General features: G+C 47.4%; 1 protein-coding gene across 2 annotated transcripts in view; it reads right to left on the bottom strand.

Annotated features, from left to right (window-relative positions):
- The window catches only part of aldh1a3 (aldehyde dehydrogenase 1 family, member A3), a 191,174-nt gene that overhangs the window by 104,524 nt on the left and 69,118 nt on the right, over positions 1-17,532 (bottom strand). For both annotated transcript variants that reach the window (XM_072468807.1, XM_072468808.1), the window contains one exon: positions 488-617. In XM_072468807.1, the coding sequence (XP_072324908.1) occupies positions 488-617 (130 nt within the window). The remainder of the gene's footprint in view (positions 1-487; positions 618-17,532) is intronic.

The following is a 17,532-nucleotide window of genomic DNA, read 5'->3' as shown; positions in this document are numbered from 1 at the left end:
TAAAACTAAACTCAATAAATCTGACCATTTGGGTGGCCACCAGCTAAAGAGCATAAAAGGAGGAAACTGTATCCCTGCCAAGTCTGGTTTACATGTGACTCCAGTCTGATACTATGTGGTTAATCATGGCTGAACTCGTGGAAAGCAGAGCTGGGAACAAATGCAGCATCGTTTACACCCACATCCCAAAGACAAATATCAATGGAACAATGGAGTGGAGTGAAGAGTTGGAGAAGGAGCTGATGAAGGGATTAGTTATTTTTTTCCAAGGGGAGACTGTAAGGATAAAGATATTTCCAATTGGCCGTGGGATACAGAGAGCAGGAAATGATCAGCTTTTGATGACCAAGTCCTTGCACATGATGAGGCTACAATGAGATAAGTTTGAGGGCCCCTAGTGTGTGAGTGTAAAGGCGTCTTAACAGATTATACATCTCTACATATGTAGCATTCTTTAATAATGGTGCAATGTATATAACTGACTTACCCACTGGTATACTTTGTCCATGGATCTTATCAGTCCAGCCAGCATAGTAACGTAACGTTCTTATACAGCCCTCTAAGTCAATGGCAAATGATTGCAGAAAGGGTTTTCCTGTGTCCATAGTTTCCAATGTCTGACAAGTCAAAATAACAGTAGACTTAGAACATATTGGGTTAAAATTGGTTAACCCCCATAAATGGATGTGATGATTGCAGTGTATTAAAAATTGATGGTGCATTTTGCCAAATTAAGGTGATCATAACACATGTAACAAGAGAGGGAGGTTTGACGGAAATAAGGGATCCATGTTTAAACAACACATGCAGTTCTGATTCTGAGGGTGAAATTCTCCCCAAAAATGTTTTTGGGGTCCGAAAACTGGTGAGAATCCGGCCGGCTGTTCTGGCACAATTCCCATCACAATTAACCCACACGTCATTCGTTTGAAGCTTGGGGAGATTCTCGCTGAAATCTCTCACAAATACTCGCGCGCACACTCACACATGCACCCACGCGCATGCACGTAGATACATATGCATATGCACATACACATGCACACTCATGCACGCACCCATGCATCTACATGCGCATGCACGCACAGACACACGCATGCTCACATGCACACACAGATACATGCACACACGCACCCATACACAGGCACGCATACATGCACACATGCATGCATACACACTCACATACATGTATGCACACTGGTACACACCCACGGATACATGCACCATGCACGCATGCACAGACACACGTACACATAAACGCACATACAACACACATACAGACACATAAAAACACACACATACATACAATGAGACATCAATGCAAACAGAGACATACTCACAAACTCAGATACACAGAACAATGAAAAGTACAGCACAGGTACAGGCCCTTCAGGCCTCCAAGCCTGTGTTGATCATGATGCCCTTCTCACCTGAAACCTCCTACACTTCCAGGTTTGTATCCCCCTATTCCCATCCTATTCATGTATTTGTCAAAATGCTGCACAAGTAGGCTTCAATGAAGTTACTGTGAAAAGCCCCTAGTCGCCACATTCTGGCGCCTGTTCGGGGAGGCTGGAACGGGAATTGAACCGTGCTGCTGGCCTGCTTGGTCTGCTTTAAAAGCCAGCGATTTAGCTCAGTGTGCTAAACCAGTCCCTGCCTTAAAAGTCACTACCGTACCTGCACCATCTCCTCTTGCAGCAAGTTTCAGGCACTCACTACCCTGTGTGTAAAATTCTTCCCTCGTACATCTCCTCTAAACCTTGCCCTCGCACCTTAAACCTGTGTCCGCTAGTAATTGACTCTTCCACCCTGGGAAAAATCTTCTGACTATCCACTCTGTCTATGCCCCACATAATTTTTAGACTTCTATCAGGTCGTCCTTCAACCTCCATCGTTCCAGTGAGAACAAACCGAGTTTATCCAACTTCTCCTCATAGCTAATGCCCTCCATACCAGGCAACATCCTGGTAAACCTCTTCTCTATCCTCTCGAAAGCCTCCACATCCTTCTGGTAGTGTGTCGACCAGAAATGAAAACTATATTACAAGTGTGGCCTAACTAAGGTTCTGTACAGCTGCAACATGACTTGCCAATTTGCATACTCAATGCCCCGGCCAATGAAGGCAAACATGCCATATGCCTTCTTGACTACTTTCTCCAGCTGCTTTGGCATTTTCAGTGACCTGTGGACCTGTACACCCAGATCCCTCTGACTTTCAATACTCTTAAGGGCTCTGCCATTTACTGCATATTTCCCACCTGTATTAGACCTTTCAAAATGCATTACCTCACATTTGTCCAGATTAAACTCCATCTGCCATCTCACTGTCCAAGTCTCCAACCAATCTATATCCTGCTGTATCCTCTGACAGTCCTCATCACTATCTGCAATTCCACCAACCTTTGTGTCATCTGCAAACTTACTAATCAGACCAGCTACATTTTCCTCCAAATCATTTATATATACTACAAACAGCAAAGGTCCCAGCACTGATCCATGTGAACACCACAAGTCAAAGCCATCCATTCCGAAAAGCACCCTTCCATTGCTACTCTCTGCCTTCTATGACCGAGCCAGTTCTGGGTCCATCTTGCCAGCTCACCTTTTATACTGTGTGACTTCACCTTTTGTACCAGTCTGCAATGAGGGACCGTGTCAAAGGCCTTACTGAGGTCCATGTAGACAACATCCACTGCCCTACTTTCATCAATCATCTTCATCACTTTCTTTAAAAACCCATCCATTTGCTTCGAAATGGGAGTAAATCCTGTCTCAAAGAATCCTCTCCAATAATTTCCCTACCACTGACATAAGGTTCACTGGCCTGTAATTTCCTGGATTATCCTTGCTACCCTTCTTAAACAAAGGAACAACATTAGCTATTCTCCAGTCCTCTGAGACCTCACCTGTAGCCAGTGAGGATACAGAGATTTCTGTCAAGATCTTACCAAATAGCCATCCATTTATAAAAATAAAATCTTGGATCATTGCAAAGAAGTTTTTCTTTGAAACGAATATACCCCCAGCTCCTTGATCACGCACACACACATACATATATGTGACGTTGGGCAGCACGGTAGCATAGTGGTTAGCACTGTGGCTTCACAGCTCCAGGGTCCCAGGTTTGATTCCCTGCTGGGTCACTGTTTGTGCGGAGTCTGCACGTTCTTCCCGTGTCTGCGTGGGTTTCCTCCGGGGGCTCCGGTTTCCTCCCACAGTCCAAAGATGTGCAGGTTAGGTGGATTAGCCATGCTAAATTGCCCTTAGTGTCCAAAAAGGTGAGATGGGGTTATTGGGTTACGGGGATAGGGTGGAAGTGAGGGCTTAAGTGGGTCGGTGCAGACACGATGGGCCAAATGGCCTCCTTCTGCACTGTATGTTCTATGTTCTATATACACACAAATTCACACAAAACAATACTCACTCATGCACACACAAACAAAAATAACACACATATACACAAACATACACATTGTATTGTTGATTAAAACGACATTGTCTATGCCCAATCCACCTTTTCAAGTACATTCACAGCCTGTATTCCCATGGTGACAAACTGGCTGCCACGTTTTGAAGACTGATGGCAGATTTTCACAGATGACAAAAGAGCAAAGTCCTTGGGCTGGATTGTCTGCTGGCAGGATTCTCCATTGCACCGGCAGCGCACCCGCGCCGGCAGCGAAATTCTCCGTACCGCCAGCCGGCCATTTTTCTGATGGTGTGGGGCTGCCCACAATGGGAAACCCCATTGGCCAGCTGGCGGCACGAGAATCCCGCTTCCGGTGGGGGGGCGCCGACGGAGAATCCCGACCCTTCCGTCTCCACGTTGGAGGTGAAGAATTGGAACACAACACAAGATACTAGAGCACGATGAGGCTATTCGGCCCCTTTGAGCCTGCACAGCCATTTGATAAGATCATGGCTGATCTGACAGTGGGGGTGGGGGGGGGGGTTTCCCGACTGCATGGGTGGCTTCAATGGGAAATCCCATTGCTGAGTGACGGGAGTTAGAATCCCGCCACCAGCGAACGGTGCGCGGCCGAGAAACACGCGGGGGCACCGGAGAATCCCGCCCGATCGTGCTTGTAAACCTCTGGGTGCAAGTGTGCAAACAAAAACCTCACCACATTCCTGCTGCTGGGGTTTATTTAAATTGGGACAACTCACTCTGTGGATGAGGAAACACGTACAAACATACTGACCAGAGGCGGCAAGAAAGCACATCAATTCTGTCCATGATACCATTCTCTGCAAACCAGAGAATAGTCACGGAGACGTTGCGAGATTTAGGTGTATCTTGGCAACGTATTACACACAGCTACAGTGAAAGCAAGTTCATAGAATCATAGATTCCCTACAGTGTAGAAGGAGGCCATTCAGGCCATCAGGACTGCACCGCTCCTCCAAAAGAGCATCCCATCCAGGCCCTCTGTCCCCCGTCCTATCCCCGTAACCCACCTAAACATGCACATCTTTGGACACTAAGGGGCAATTTAGAATGGCCAATCCATAAACATATAAAATTATGAAGGGAATAGATAGGATAGATGCGGACAGGTTGTTTCCACTGGCGGGTGAAAGCAGAACTAGGGGGCATAGCCTCAAAATAAGGGGAAGTAGATTTAGGACTGAGCTTAGGAGGAACTTCTTCACCCAAAGGGTTATGAATCTATGGAATTCCTTGCCCAGTGAAGCAGTTGAGGCTCCTTCACTAAATGTTTTTAAGATAAAGATAGATCGTTTTTTGAAGAATAAAGGGATTAAGGGTTATGGTGTTCGGGCCGGAAAGTGGGGCTGAGTCCACAAAAGATCAGCCATGATCTCATTGAATGGCAGAGCAGGCTCGAGGGGCCAGATGGCCTACTCCTGCTCCTAGTTCTTATGTTCTAACCTGCACATCTTTGGTCTGTGGGAGGTAACATGAGCACCTGGAGGAATCCCACGCAAACATGGGGAGCACGGTAGCATTGTGGATTGCACAATTGCTTCACAGCTCCAGGGTCCCAGGTTCGATTCCGGCTTGGGTCACTGTCTGTGCGGAGTCTGCACATCCTCCCCGTGTGTGCCTGGGTTTCCTCCGGGTGCTCCGGTTTCCTCCCACAGCCCAAAGATGTGCAGGTTAGGTGGATTGGCCATGCTAAATTGCCCTTAGTGTCCAAAATTGCCCTTAGTGTTGGGTGGGGTTACTGGGTTATGGGGATGGGGTGGAGATGTTGACCTTGGGTAAGGTGCTCTTTCCAAGAGCTGGTGCAGACTCGATGGGCCGAATGGCCTCCTTCTGCACTGTAAATTCTATGAAACTCTATGAAATTCTATGGGGAGAACATGCAAATTCCACAGACCCAAGGTCAGAGTCGAACTCTGGTGCTGTGAGGCACCAGTTCTAACCAACGTGCCACCATTGTGGAAGCAGATGTTGTGTTGCTTCTTTCACAATTACAGGATGACACCTTAGTTGACAACTGCAAAGAGGCCTCAAGCCTCTGCACAAATTTGCACATCCTATTTTCACATATCTTCCTGAGCTGTTCGGTGGAGCTACACATTTTTGTACTTGATTGAGAACAGACGGATCAAACGAGAGTAAATGCCAACTGAGACATGAAATTCAGAGTTACTCCACTAAAACCAGGAGCTAAAAGTGCTTGTGAAAGGTGATGGTCGGATTGGAAAGCTAACAACATCCGGTGATTTCTTGCGGCCATCTCAGTGGGATCGATGGTCAGCTGCTAAGCATGACTCACAAATCAGCACAAAACACAGCATTTTCCCAAGCAATGTTCCTGAGGCATTGATTCAGATTCTGACACCGACATCTCGGGTGAAGAACATGAGTTAAATGAGGCCACACCTGATGTTAGACGATATCCTACTCGTGAGGGAACATGTCCACCAGACTGAGACGATTGTTACAAAGTGAATTATTTCCAGTTGTGAAGGAATCTTTCATCTCATTGTACATGACTGAGTGCATTGTTAAATTCATACAAAAGTTAGAGTGGGTAATAATGTTACTGGTGAAACTGAATGTGAACCTTGTACTTGGGAAGCAAACCATTGAAATACGGCAAGAAAGGAGGGGGGGGGGGTGGGGGGCATTGTGCAGTGCACCATGTATTTTGTCCAGTTAAGGCAGCAATACACAAATGCACCACTGGAGGGAGTCCAAAGGAAATTAGGGGTCCATGTTGGAACAACACTTGCAGATTCTGATTGTTTCTTCCCAGGAGGTTCACAGAGATCACAGTGCATAATTGAGCCAGGCCCATTGAAATTAGGCAGCAGAACAACTTCACACTGCCTGCACATTATAATGGTTTCTGCATTCAGCCAGCACTAACTGCACGGCTCCGTGGCTGCTGCCTCAGCAGGGGACTAATAACATTACTAACATGGATGACTTAAAGTCAGCCTGTACCTCTTAAAGGGGAGGTGCATTGTGGCTGGCCCTGGGACTCATTCTGAAACTGAATCCCATTTGGGAAAGAGCGAAGAATGAATGATAACGGTAGAGAGCTGGCATTGAGCTTCCTGGACTCTACACTGGAGGTCTTGGTGGAGGAGGTGGAAAGGAGCAGAGGGGTATCCTCAGGAGACCCTCCCAACACAATGACGAAAAGGCAATGCAATAGCTGCTGGTGGTTGGAGGGTAATGGCAGGAGGGCGGCAGCAAGGACGTGAATGCAGCTCTTTAAGAGGTTTAAAAACCTCGCTTGAGTGTTATTCAAACATCTTTTCATGGGATGTGGGCAGTGGCTGACTGAGACAGTATTTGTTTCTCATCCCTAATTGCCCTTGTACTGAGTGGCTTGCTCAGCCATTTCAGAGGGGCTCTTTAGAGTCAGCCACAGTGCTGTGGGCCTGGAGTCACATGTCGGTCAGGCCAGGTAAAGGCAGCACATTCCCTTCCCTAAAGGATATTACTGAACCAGATGAGTTTTTACAATCAATAGTTTCATGGTCATCATTACTGAAACTAGCTTTTAATTCCAGATTAATTAATTGAAATTCAACCAGTTGTTATGGTGAGGTTTGAACCCACATTCCAAGTACATTTCCTACATTATTAGCCCAGTGACATTACCGCTTATGTCACCATCTTCCCATAAGGTAAGGTTAAGGTCAGTGAATACGTCTTCACATGCCAAACCCTACTAACTCCACCAGTAACCTCACACGTTGCTCAATGTACCACACCCTCATCACTCACCTCTCAACAACTCATACCTCACATTGTATGTTTCATAGCACCCCCACCTATTTAACATGACTGTAAACATCAAACATGCATCTCACAGTCAGCAGACACAGGTAGATAGTCAACAATGACAGCCACAGCATCCAAACAGACTGCACGTCACTCAATGGCACACTTCCAGCTCTGTCACAAAACGTGGTGTATAACCCGAATTACCAGGATCTAACCGCTGGGATAGAGGTGGCCTTCATCTCCTACATCCCATGGAGCAGACAAAGCTGGAAATTGTGGGAAGGGCCATCTGGAATCTTCCGATCCCACCAACAGTGGGAGCATTGGCAGGAGGGGAGCTCAATGTGGCTTGAAGCCAAAACTCTGCTTCCTGAATTCAGGATGAACTGTCGGAATCAAATTAAAGGTGGTCGGGCTTACGGGTGAACAATGTCGAGAAGCGTTTTGTTTGCCAAATTTAAATTCCCTTCCAGTGAGAAATTAGAACGTTCACATTTATGACTGTATATAATTGGCGTGCACCTGGCAAGCTTGACGGGCAGCACGGTGGCAGTGGTTAGCACTGCTGCCTCACAACCCAGAGACCCGGGTTCAATTCCGGACTTGGGCGACTCTCTTGTGTGGAGTTTGTACATTGTCCCCGTGTGTCAGCGTTGGTTTCCTCCGGGTGCTCCGGTTTCATCCCACAGTCCAAAGATGTGCAGGTGGATTGGCCACGCTAAATTGCCCCTTAGTGCCCAAAGGCTAGATGGGGTTATGGGTATAGAGTGGAGGATAGAGTTCTCTTAGAGGATAGAGCTTGGATAGAGTTCTCTTTTGGAGGGTCGGTGCAAACCCGATAGGCCAAATGGCCTCCTTCTGCAGTGCAGGGATTCTATGATTCTCTGACTTCTTCCTAGACTTTGAAGTGAGTGGCTGTTGCTTTGAACTCTTGGGGACAGCTCACAAATGGGATTTGGGTGTCACTGGCTAGGCCAGCATTTGTTGCCCATCCCTAATTGCCCTTGAACTGAGTGGTTTGCTGGGCCATTTCAGAGGGCATTTAAGAGTCAACCACATTGCTGTGGATCTGGAGTCACATGTAGGCCAGGCTAGGTAAGGATGGTAGATTTCCTACACTAAAAGAAAATTAGTGAACCAGATGGGTTTTTACGACAATGACTCATGGTCAAAGACAACTGCACGAAGGCTGGACACAGGAGGGTGACTAAGGGTCAGAGGGAGGGAGGCAGCAAGGGAATGTTGGGTGCAGGGATGCAGGGAAGAGCCTTATATGTTTGGTCTGGAGGGTTCTGTGCCTGGGTGGGGAAGGGCTTTCCAGGCAGTGATGATGAGAGAAGGATGGTCCTAAGGGCAGGGTTGATACTGTCTTTGGTGGGGACCTGGGAGTTGAACTGACAGTACTGAGCAGCAGAAGGAACAGTCAGAGTAAGGGGTTGGGGGCGAGGGGGATGGCAAACTGTAGGGTGGCAGGCCTAGGGTGATAATCTTCTAGCTTCAGGGTTCATGGGGGTGTCATGGCTGCCGGAGCCTTGGGTTTTGCTGCAATATGGAATTTCTCACAAGTGCAAGGAGCTCTTGACTGCCCACATATGGCCTTGAGAGCTCCCTGGCAACAGCCAGTCACATTCATCAATAGGAAAGATTTCCACCCTTTCCATGTGATCATGGAAGGCCAATCCTGCTGGTTTCTGCTTGGCTTCCAGGGAGTTCTCACAATGCCAAAATTCTGAATCACTCCCAGATGCCACAGGGAACTGCTGAAGGGAGGTACACTGCCTCACAAGGGCCACCACTGAGCAGATGATAGTCTTCCTGAAGATGAGGTTTCGACATTTGGACTGTTCAAGTGGGGCTCTCCAATAGTCACCAGAGACAGTGACTCAGATCATCGTTGTCTGCTGCACAACTTTGCACTACAAAAGGGTCTTCGCTGATGGGGCATGGAGGTCTGAGAAGTCTCGTCTGACAATGAGGAGGTGAAGATGATGCTGAGAAAGGCCAGGATATTGCTGAGGCACATGTAAAAGTACGAAGCAACATGGAGGCCCTGATAATCTGATAACGAACAGATTCCAGGCAGAGTGAGCTGCTAAGACATTTCTTTTACTATTTGATTTTTAATCCTTTGCTGGTTGGAAAGCTCCAGCTCCTTTTTGGTGACAGACATTATACTTTGCTCAAATGTACTGGCACCTGGGCACCTTGGCACTGCTGGCCTGGCATCCTGGCAGTGCCACCTGACCACCCTGGCAGTGCCAGGATGTCACTGTCAGGGTGCCCAGGTGCCAGTGCCAAGGTGCTACAGTGCCAGTAGGAGTGCCAGGGTGCCACCCTGTCCAAAGCCCGGCCACCTGGGGGTCTCCAATGGCCTGGGTGTGACCCCAGGCACCTTAATGACTTGGTCATGACTTGGTACTCAACAACGTCCTTGCAGGTTCTACCAGGCACGGCCGGTTAATCCTGGGCCTCAGGAAATTCTGGCGAATGCATATTTAAATGAGCCTAACGACTAATTTAAATATGCAGATCTGGATCTCGCCCAGTGAGAACGAGATCCAGATTGGGACATTTCGCGAGACTCTGTTCAGGTCTGCGCTGGTCAAAAACAACGACCTAACTATTGTGGTAAACCACTATTGTATTGTATTGTATTGTGCATGCCTGGGCTTGCCACGGCTGGCTCCACCTGTGGCTCCTCCCCTCGGGCTCATGTATAAAGGTGGCTAGTCTCCGCCTCTGATCCAGTTTGGGATCAGAGGTCAGGAGACTTTCTGTTTAATGTATTAAAGCCTCAGTTACATTCACCACTCGTCGTGTGTTCATTGATGGCATATCAACTATACTAATCCCATTTTCCAGCACTTGCCCCATAGCCTTGTCTGCCTTTGCATCACAAGTGCACATCTCAATACTTCTTAAATGTTGCGAGGGTCTCTGCTTCCACCACCCTTTCAGGCAGTGAGCTCCAAACTCCCATCACCCTCTGGGTGAAAAGTTCTTCCTCACATCCCCTCTAAACCTCCTGCCCCTTATCTTAAATCTATGCCCCCTGGTCATTGATCCCTCCACCAAGGGAAAAGGTTTCTTCCTGTCCATTATATCTATACCCCTCATAATTTTATACATCTCAATCATCTCCCCACCCAGTCTCCTCTGCTCCAAGGAAAACACCGAAGTCTATCCAAACTCTCTTCATAACTAAAATTCTCCAACTGAGGCAATATCCTGGAAATCTCCTCTGCACCCTTTCCAGTGCTATCACATCCCTCTGATAATGTGGATTCCAGAACTGCACACAATACTCTAGCTGTGGCCCAACCAACGTTTTGTACAGTTCCACCATAACCTCCCTGCTCTTAAACTAGTAAAGACAAGTATACCATATGCCTTCTTAACCGCTGTATCTGCCTGCCCTGCAAGCTTAAGGGACCGGTGTACGTGCACACCAAGAACCCTCTGATCTTTGGTGCTTCCCAGGGTCCTGCCATTAATCATGTAATCCCTTGCCTTGTTTGTCCTTCCCAAGTGCATCACCTCACACTTATCCGGATTTAATTTCATTTGCCACTGATCAGCCCACCTTTTGGAGTTAAAGCTACTGCAGTGTGGGAAGGCTAATTATAACAATATTAGGCGGGAACTGAAGAACATAGATTGGAGGAGGATGTTTGAGGGTAAATCAACATCTGACAGGTGGGAGGCTTTCAAATGTCAGTTGAAAGGAATTCACGACCGGCATGTTCCTGTGCGGAAGAAGGAGAAATGTGGCAAATTTTGCGATCCTTGGATAACGAGAGATATTGTAGGCCTCGTCAAAAAGAAAAAGGAGGCATTTGTCAGGGCTAGAAGGCTGGGAACAGACAAAGCCTGTGTGGAATATAAGGAAAGTAGGAAGGAACTTAAGCAAGAAGTCAGGAGGGCTAAAAGGGGTCACGAAAAGTCATTGGCAAATAGGGTTAAGGAAAATCCCAAGGCTTTTTACACGTACATAAAAATATCATAGAATATCATAGAATTAACAGTGCAGAAGGAGTCTGCACCAGCTCTTTGAAATAGCACCCTACCCAAGCCCACACCTCCACCCTATCCCCACAACCCAGTTACTCCACCCAACACTAAGGGCAATTTTGGACACTAAGGGCAATTTAGCATGGCCAATCCACCTAACTTGCACATCTTTGGACTGTGGGAGGAAACCGGAGCACCCGGAGGAAACCCACGCACACACGGGGAGAACGTGCAGACTCCGCACAGACAGTGAACCAAGCCGGGAATCAAACCTGGGACCCTGGAGCTGTGAAGCAATTGTGCTAACCACCATGCTACCGTGCTGCCCACAAAAAGCAAGAGGATAGCCAGGGAAAGGGTTGGCCCACTGAAGGACAGGGGAGGGAATCTATGTGTGGAGCCAGAGGAAGTGGGCGAGGTACTAAATGAATACTTTGCATCAATATTCACCAAAGAGAAGGAATTGGTGGATGTTGAGTCTGGAGAAGGGGGTGGTGATAGCCTGGGTCACATTGAGATCCAAAAAGACGAGGTGTTGGGCGTCTTGAAAAATATTAAGGTGGATAAGTCCCCAGGGCCTGATGGGATCTACCCCAGAATACTGAAGGAGGCAAGAGTGGAAATTGCTGAGGCCATGACAGAAATCTTTGGATCCTCACTGTCTTCAGGTGATGTCCCAGAGGACTGGAGAATAGCCAATGTAGTTCCTTTGTTTAAGAAGGATAGCAAGGATAATCCAGAGAACTACAGGCCGGTGAGCCTTACGTCAGTGGTAGGGAAATTACTGGAGAGAATTCTTCGAGACAGGATCTACTCCCATTTGTAAGCAAGGGGTCGTAATAGCGAGAGGCAGCACGGTTTTGTGCAGGGGAGGTCGTGTCTCACTAACTTGATAGAGTTTTTTGAGGCGGTCGCAAAGATGATTGATGCAGGTAGGGCAGTGGATGTTGGCTATATAGGCTTCAGTAAGGCCTTTGACAAGGTCCCTCATGGCAGACTGGTGCAAAAGGTGAAGTCACACGGGATCAGGGGTGAGCTGGCAAGATGGATACAGAACTGGCTAGGCCATAGAAGGCAGAGAGCAGCAATGGAAGGGTGCTTTTCTGATTGGAGGGCTGTGACTAGTGGTGTTCCTCAGGTATCAGTGCTGGGACCTTCGCTGTTCGTAGTATATATAAATGATTTCGAGGAAATTGTAACTAGTCTAATTAGTAAGTTTGCGGACGACACAAAGGTTGGTGGAATTGTGGATAGCGATGAGGACTGTCAGAGGATACAGCAGGATTTAGATCGTTTGGAGACTTGGGTGGCGAGATGGCAGATGGAGTTTAATTCGGACAAATGTGACGTGATGCATTTTGGAAGGTCTAATACAGGTAGGGAATATACAGTGAATGGTAGAACCCTCAAGAGTATTGACAGTCAGATAGATCTTGGTGTACAGATCCACACGTCACTGAAAGGGGCAACACAGGTGGAGAAGGTAGTCAAGAAGGCATACGGCATGCTTGCCTTCATTGGCAGGGGCATTGAGTATAAAAATTGGCAAGTCATGCTGCAGCTGTATAGAACCTTAGTTAGGCCACACTTGGAGTATAGTGTTCAATTCTGGTCGCCACACTACCAGAAGGATGTTGAGGCTTTAGAGAGGGTGCAGAAGAGATTTACCAGGATGTTGCCTGGTATGGAGGGCATTAGCTATGAGGAGAGGTTGAAAAAACTTGGTTTGTTCTCACTGGAATGAAGGAGGTTGAGGGGCAACCTGATAGAGGTCTACAAAATTATGAGGGGCATAGACAGAGTGGATAGTCAGAGACCTTTTCCCAGGGTAGAGGGGTCAATTACTAGGGGGCATATGTTTAAGGTGCGAGGGGCAAGGTTTAGAGGAGATGTACGAGGTAATTTTTTTACACAGAGAGTAGTGGGTGCCTGGAACTCGCTGCCGGAGGAGGTGGTGGAAGCAGGGACGATAGTGACGTTTAAGGGGCATCTTGACAAATACATGAATAGGATGGGAATAGAGGGATACGGACCACAGAAGTGTAGAAGATTTTATTTTGGACGGGCAGAATGGTCGGCGCAGGCTTGGTGGGACGAAGGGCCTGTTCCCGTGATGTACTTTTCTTTGTTCTTTGTTCTTTGCCGACACTCTTACAAGTCTCAGCCCTTTATAACTTTTGTATTTGTGCGAGACTGTGATCCAACATTGTGGACACACCAGCCAAGGTAAACATCATTCCTGCATGGCCCCTGAAGAGCACTGTTCGAGCTGCTGATTGCCTTGCACTCATCAGCAAGGACTACCCAGTCTCATTCTACTCTCTCTCACCTCATGCACTCGGACCCCAGTCCTTGGGGCTTTTCACAGTAACTTCATTGCAGTGTTAATGTACGCCTACTTGTGACAATAAAGACTTATTATTATTATTTTAAATTTAGAGTACCCAATTCATTTTTACCAATTAAGGGGCAATTTAGCATGGCCAATCCACCTACCCTGCACATCTTTGGGTTCATAGATTATCATAGAATTTACAGTGCAGAAGTTGTGGGGGGAAACCCACCCAAACACGGGGAGAATGTGCAAACTCCACACGGACAGTGACCCAGAACCGGGATCGGACCTGGGACCTCGGCACCGTGAGACAGCAGGGCTAATCCACTGCGTCACCGTGCTGCCCGATTATTATTATTAATGAGGTCTGACGTACTTTGGTTGCAAAACCTTTCTGAGAGGTCTACTGCTGCCCTTGATAAGGAGGTGAACAGGCCAAAGAAATCTCCACGTGAGATTGGACAAAGGCTTCAGTCAAAGGCACACACACCTCTTCAATCCTACACTCAATCCGTTTCGCAGTCAAGGCTAACTTGCCTGTTGCCTTGTTACAGCAGCAGGAAATGCAATGACCTCATTCAATACTCTAAGAGGCATCATTCTCAGAGGTCAGAACATGATGGATTGTGCTATACGTGCCCAGCCCACACTCACAAATGATGGCCAGTGTTTAAGCATTCTCATGTTGGAATATTCGGTAAGCAGTTTGTTGGTAACGTGAGAGAATTGAATCTGTGGGAGTTAATCATCGGACTCCGGTTGTCACTCAAATTCCACACCCCTAAATGCCCGCAACTATTGAAGCAACTAGACAGATTTTTGATGGACTAAGGAATGAAGGGTTATGGGGGCAGATGGCAAAGGTGGTGTTGAAACACAATCAGATCAGCCATGCGCTTATTGAATGGTGGCGCATCGACAAAGGGCTGAATGACCCCTCCTGCTCCTAAGTCCTGTGTTCCTATGTCCTGTGATCTTATGTCCTTTTTCCTACATCCTGTGTTCCTACATCCTGTGTTCCTACGTCCTGTGTTCCTATGTCCTGTGTTCCCATGTTCTTGTTCCTACATCCTGTGTTCCTACATCCTGTGTTCCCATGTCCTTGTTCCTACATCCTGTGTTCCTACATCCTGTGTTCCTACATCCTGTGTTCCTATGTCCTGTGTTCCTATCTCCTGTGTTCTTATGTCCTTGTTCCTACATCCTGTGTTCCTACATCCTGTGTTCCTTCATCCTGTGTTCCTACATCCTGTGTTCCTTCATCCTGTGTTCCTTCATCCTGTGCTCCTACATCCTGTGTTCCTACATCCTGTGTTCCTACATCCTGTGTTCCTACATATTTGTTCTTATGTCCTTGTTCCTACATCCTGTGTTCCTACATCCTGTGTTCCTTCATCCTGTGTTCCTACATCCTGTGTTCCTTCATCCTGTGTTCCTACATCCTGTGCTCCTACATCCTGTGCTCCTACATCCTGTGCTCCAACATCCTGTATACCTACATCCTGTGCTCCTATATCCTGTGTTCCTTGATGTGTTGGGTGTTCTGGATCACATACAGGTCACCAACACTTGAAGTAGTGCAACACTATTTTATTAAAAGGTTAACTATTTAAACATACTTGAACTGTGGGTAAATACAACACCAGCTTTAACTAAAGACCTTTGCCTTGTCCTAACCAGTTGATGCAATCTGCACATGGTGAATGTCTGTGTTGCAGGCTGTGAGCTCTGTGCTCCTAGCTAGCTGCTACTTGAATGAGCGGGAACTCTGATGTCCCCTGTCTTTATAGTGTGTGCTCTCACTGGTGATTGGCTGCGGTGTGGTGTATGTTGATTGGTCCCACTGTGTGTCCATCAGTGTGTGTCTGCACCATGATATACTGGTGTATATTATGACATCCCCCCTTTTATATAAAAAAATGTGCCTGCGTGACAATAAATAGTGTGGTGAATGTCCCTGACTACGTGTGTGCGAAATATTTACAGGACTATGTACATAAAACTAAGCTATTTACATGGGAAGGTGCCTGGTGCAGAAAAAAACAGTTTGTCACACAAATAACGAGATGAACACTATATACAAACCACTTGAACGATTAAACGGAAGAACAGAACAGACCAGAGAGTCCATTAGTGCAAAATTCACAAATTAAGTCTCTGAGGTGGACGACAAATTCTGGTTGACCGTCCGGGTGGCACACCACTCATCGTCTGGATCGATGCTGTATACCGACAGCGGCTGGTGTCTTTGCTTCGGGGACAGCCTGTTTTTCGTTACGACACTGACTCGAAAAGGCGCCTTCGGGTCCTCGGTGTCACTGCTGTGTGGGAGGTCGGAATCGGACTCGGTGACCATGGGTTGAATTGCCCGAACATTCCTGCGAGGATGGCTGAAGCGATATGAATTGGAAGGCTGAGCTGCTCGACAGCATGCAGCATAGTGGCCAAGTCTTCCACATCATAGGCATTGTCGAGATTTTGTGGGGCATTGCTGCTTTAAATGGGCGGAGCCACAGTTGCCGCATGTCGTGACGTCAGCACGTTCGCTGCGCCACCGCGCATGTGTGGTGCGGTCCTGCATGGTGCGCGCCTGCGCATTACGTTCCTCCATGTCGCCGTCCCCTCGTTTGGTGCGTACAAGCGCGGGATACCACGAAAAGAGCGCAAAATGGCCGCCCTCATCCAGGCTGAGGCCCTGGAGGTGCTCAATCACTTGGACCCGTTCTGCCTCGTGGGGACCTTGCCGCGCCGTTTCAGCCGCTTGTATATGGGAGTACCGACTGATGGCATTTTCATTTAGGTCACAGGTCTCGATGGCGGTCGCTAGGGTGAGTTGCTTTACTTTGAGGGAGCTGCTGACGTAGGGGGTCCGACTGAACACCAAAAACGATCTGGTTGCGTATCACGGAGTCGGAGGTGGGCCCGTAGCTGCAAGATTGGAAAGGTTCGTCCTTACCCTGCAAACGCTGCTGGAACACGTAACGTTCGAAACTTTCATTCACGTCTACGCTGCAGTGAGTGTCAAATTTGAGGAGAACCGTCTTGAACTTTGTCTTATCTTCGTCATCTGCAAAGGTGAGTGAGTTGAAAATATGGATGGCATGGTCCCCGGCCATGGAGAGGAGAAGAGCAATCTTTCTGGTATCTGAGGCGCCCTCCCTGTCCGTGGCTTCGAGGTAGAGCTGGAAGCGCTGTTTGAAAATCTTCCAGTTGGCCCCGAGGTTGCCGACGATGCGGAGCGGCGGCGGCGGGCTGATGTTGTCCATGTTGCAGAATGACGGAATGCTGACGGAAGGCAGATCACTTGCAGGTAGGTCTAAGAAGTGCTAGTATGCAACCATTCCTGGTATCATGATGTGTTGGGTGTTCTGGATCACATACAGGTCACCAACACTTGAAGTAGTGCAATACTATTTTATTAAAAGGTTAACTATTTAAACATACTTGAACTGTGGGTAAATATATATATATATGATATACTGGTGTATATTATGTCATTCCTGTGTTCCTATGTCCTGTGTTCCTACATCCTGTGTTCCTATGTCCTGTGTTCCTATGTCCTGTGTTCCTATGCTCCTATATCTTGTGTTCCTATATCCTCTGTTCCTACATCCTGTGTTCCTATGTCCTGTGTTCCTATGTCCTGTGCTCCTATATCCTGTGTTCCTATATCCTGTGTTCCTATATCCTGTGTTCCTATATCCTGTGTTCCTATGTCCTGTGCTCCTATATACTGTGTTCCTGTGTTCCTATATTCTCTGTTCCTATGTCCTGTATTCCTATGTCCTGTGTTCCTATATCCTCTGTTCCTATGTCCTGTGTTCCTATGTCCTGTGTTCCTATGTCCTGTGCTCCTATATCCTGTGTTCCTATATCCTCTGTTCCTATGTCCTGTGCTCCTATATCCTGTGTTCCTGTGTTCCTATATTCTCTGTTCCTATGTCCTGTATTCCTATGTCCTGTGTTCCTATATCC

The sequence above is a fragment of the Scyliorhinus torazame genome, chromosome 12 (genome assembly GCF_047496885.1).
Source record: "Scyliorhinus torazame isolate Kashiwa2021f chromosome 12, sScyTor2.1, whole genome shotgun sequence".
In the NCBI taxonomy this organism is placed as follows: domain Eukaryota; kingdom Metazoa; phylum Chordata; class Chondrichthyes; order Carcharhiniformes; family Scyliorhinidae; genus Scyliorhinus; species Scyliorhinus torazame.
This window is presented reverse-complemented; position numbering and strand designations above follow the sequence as displayed.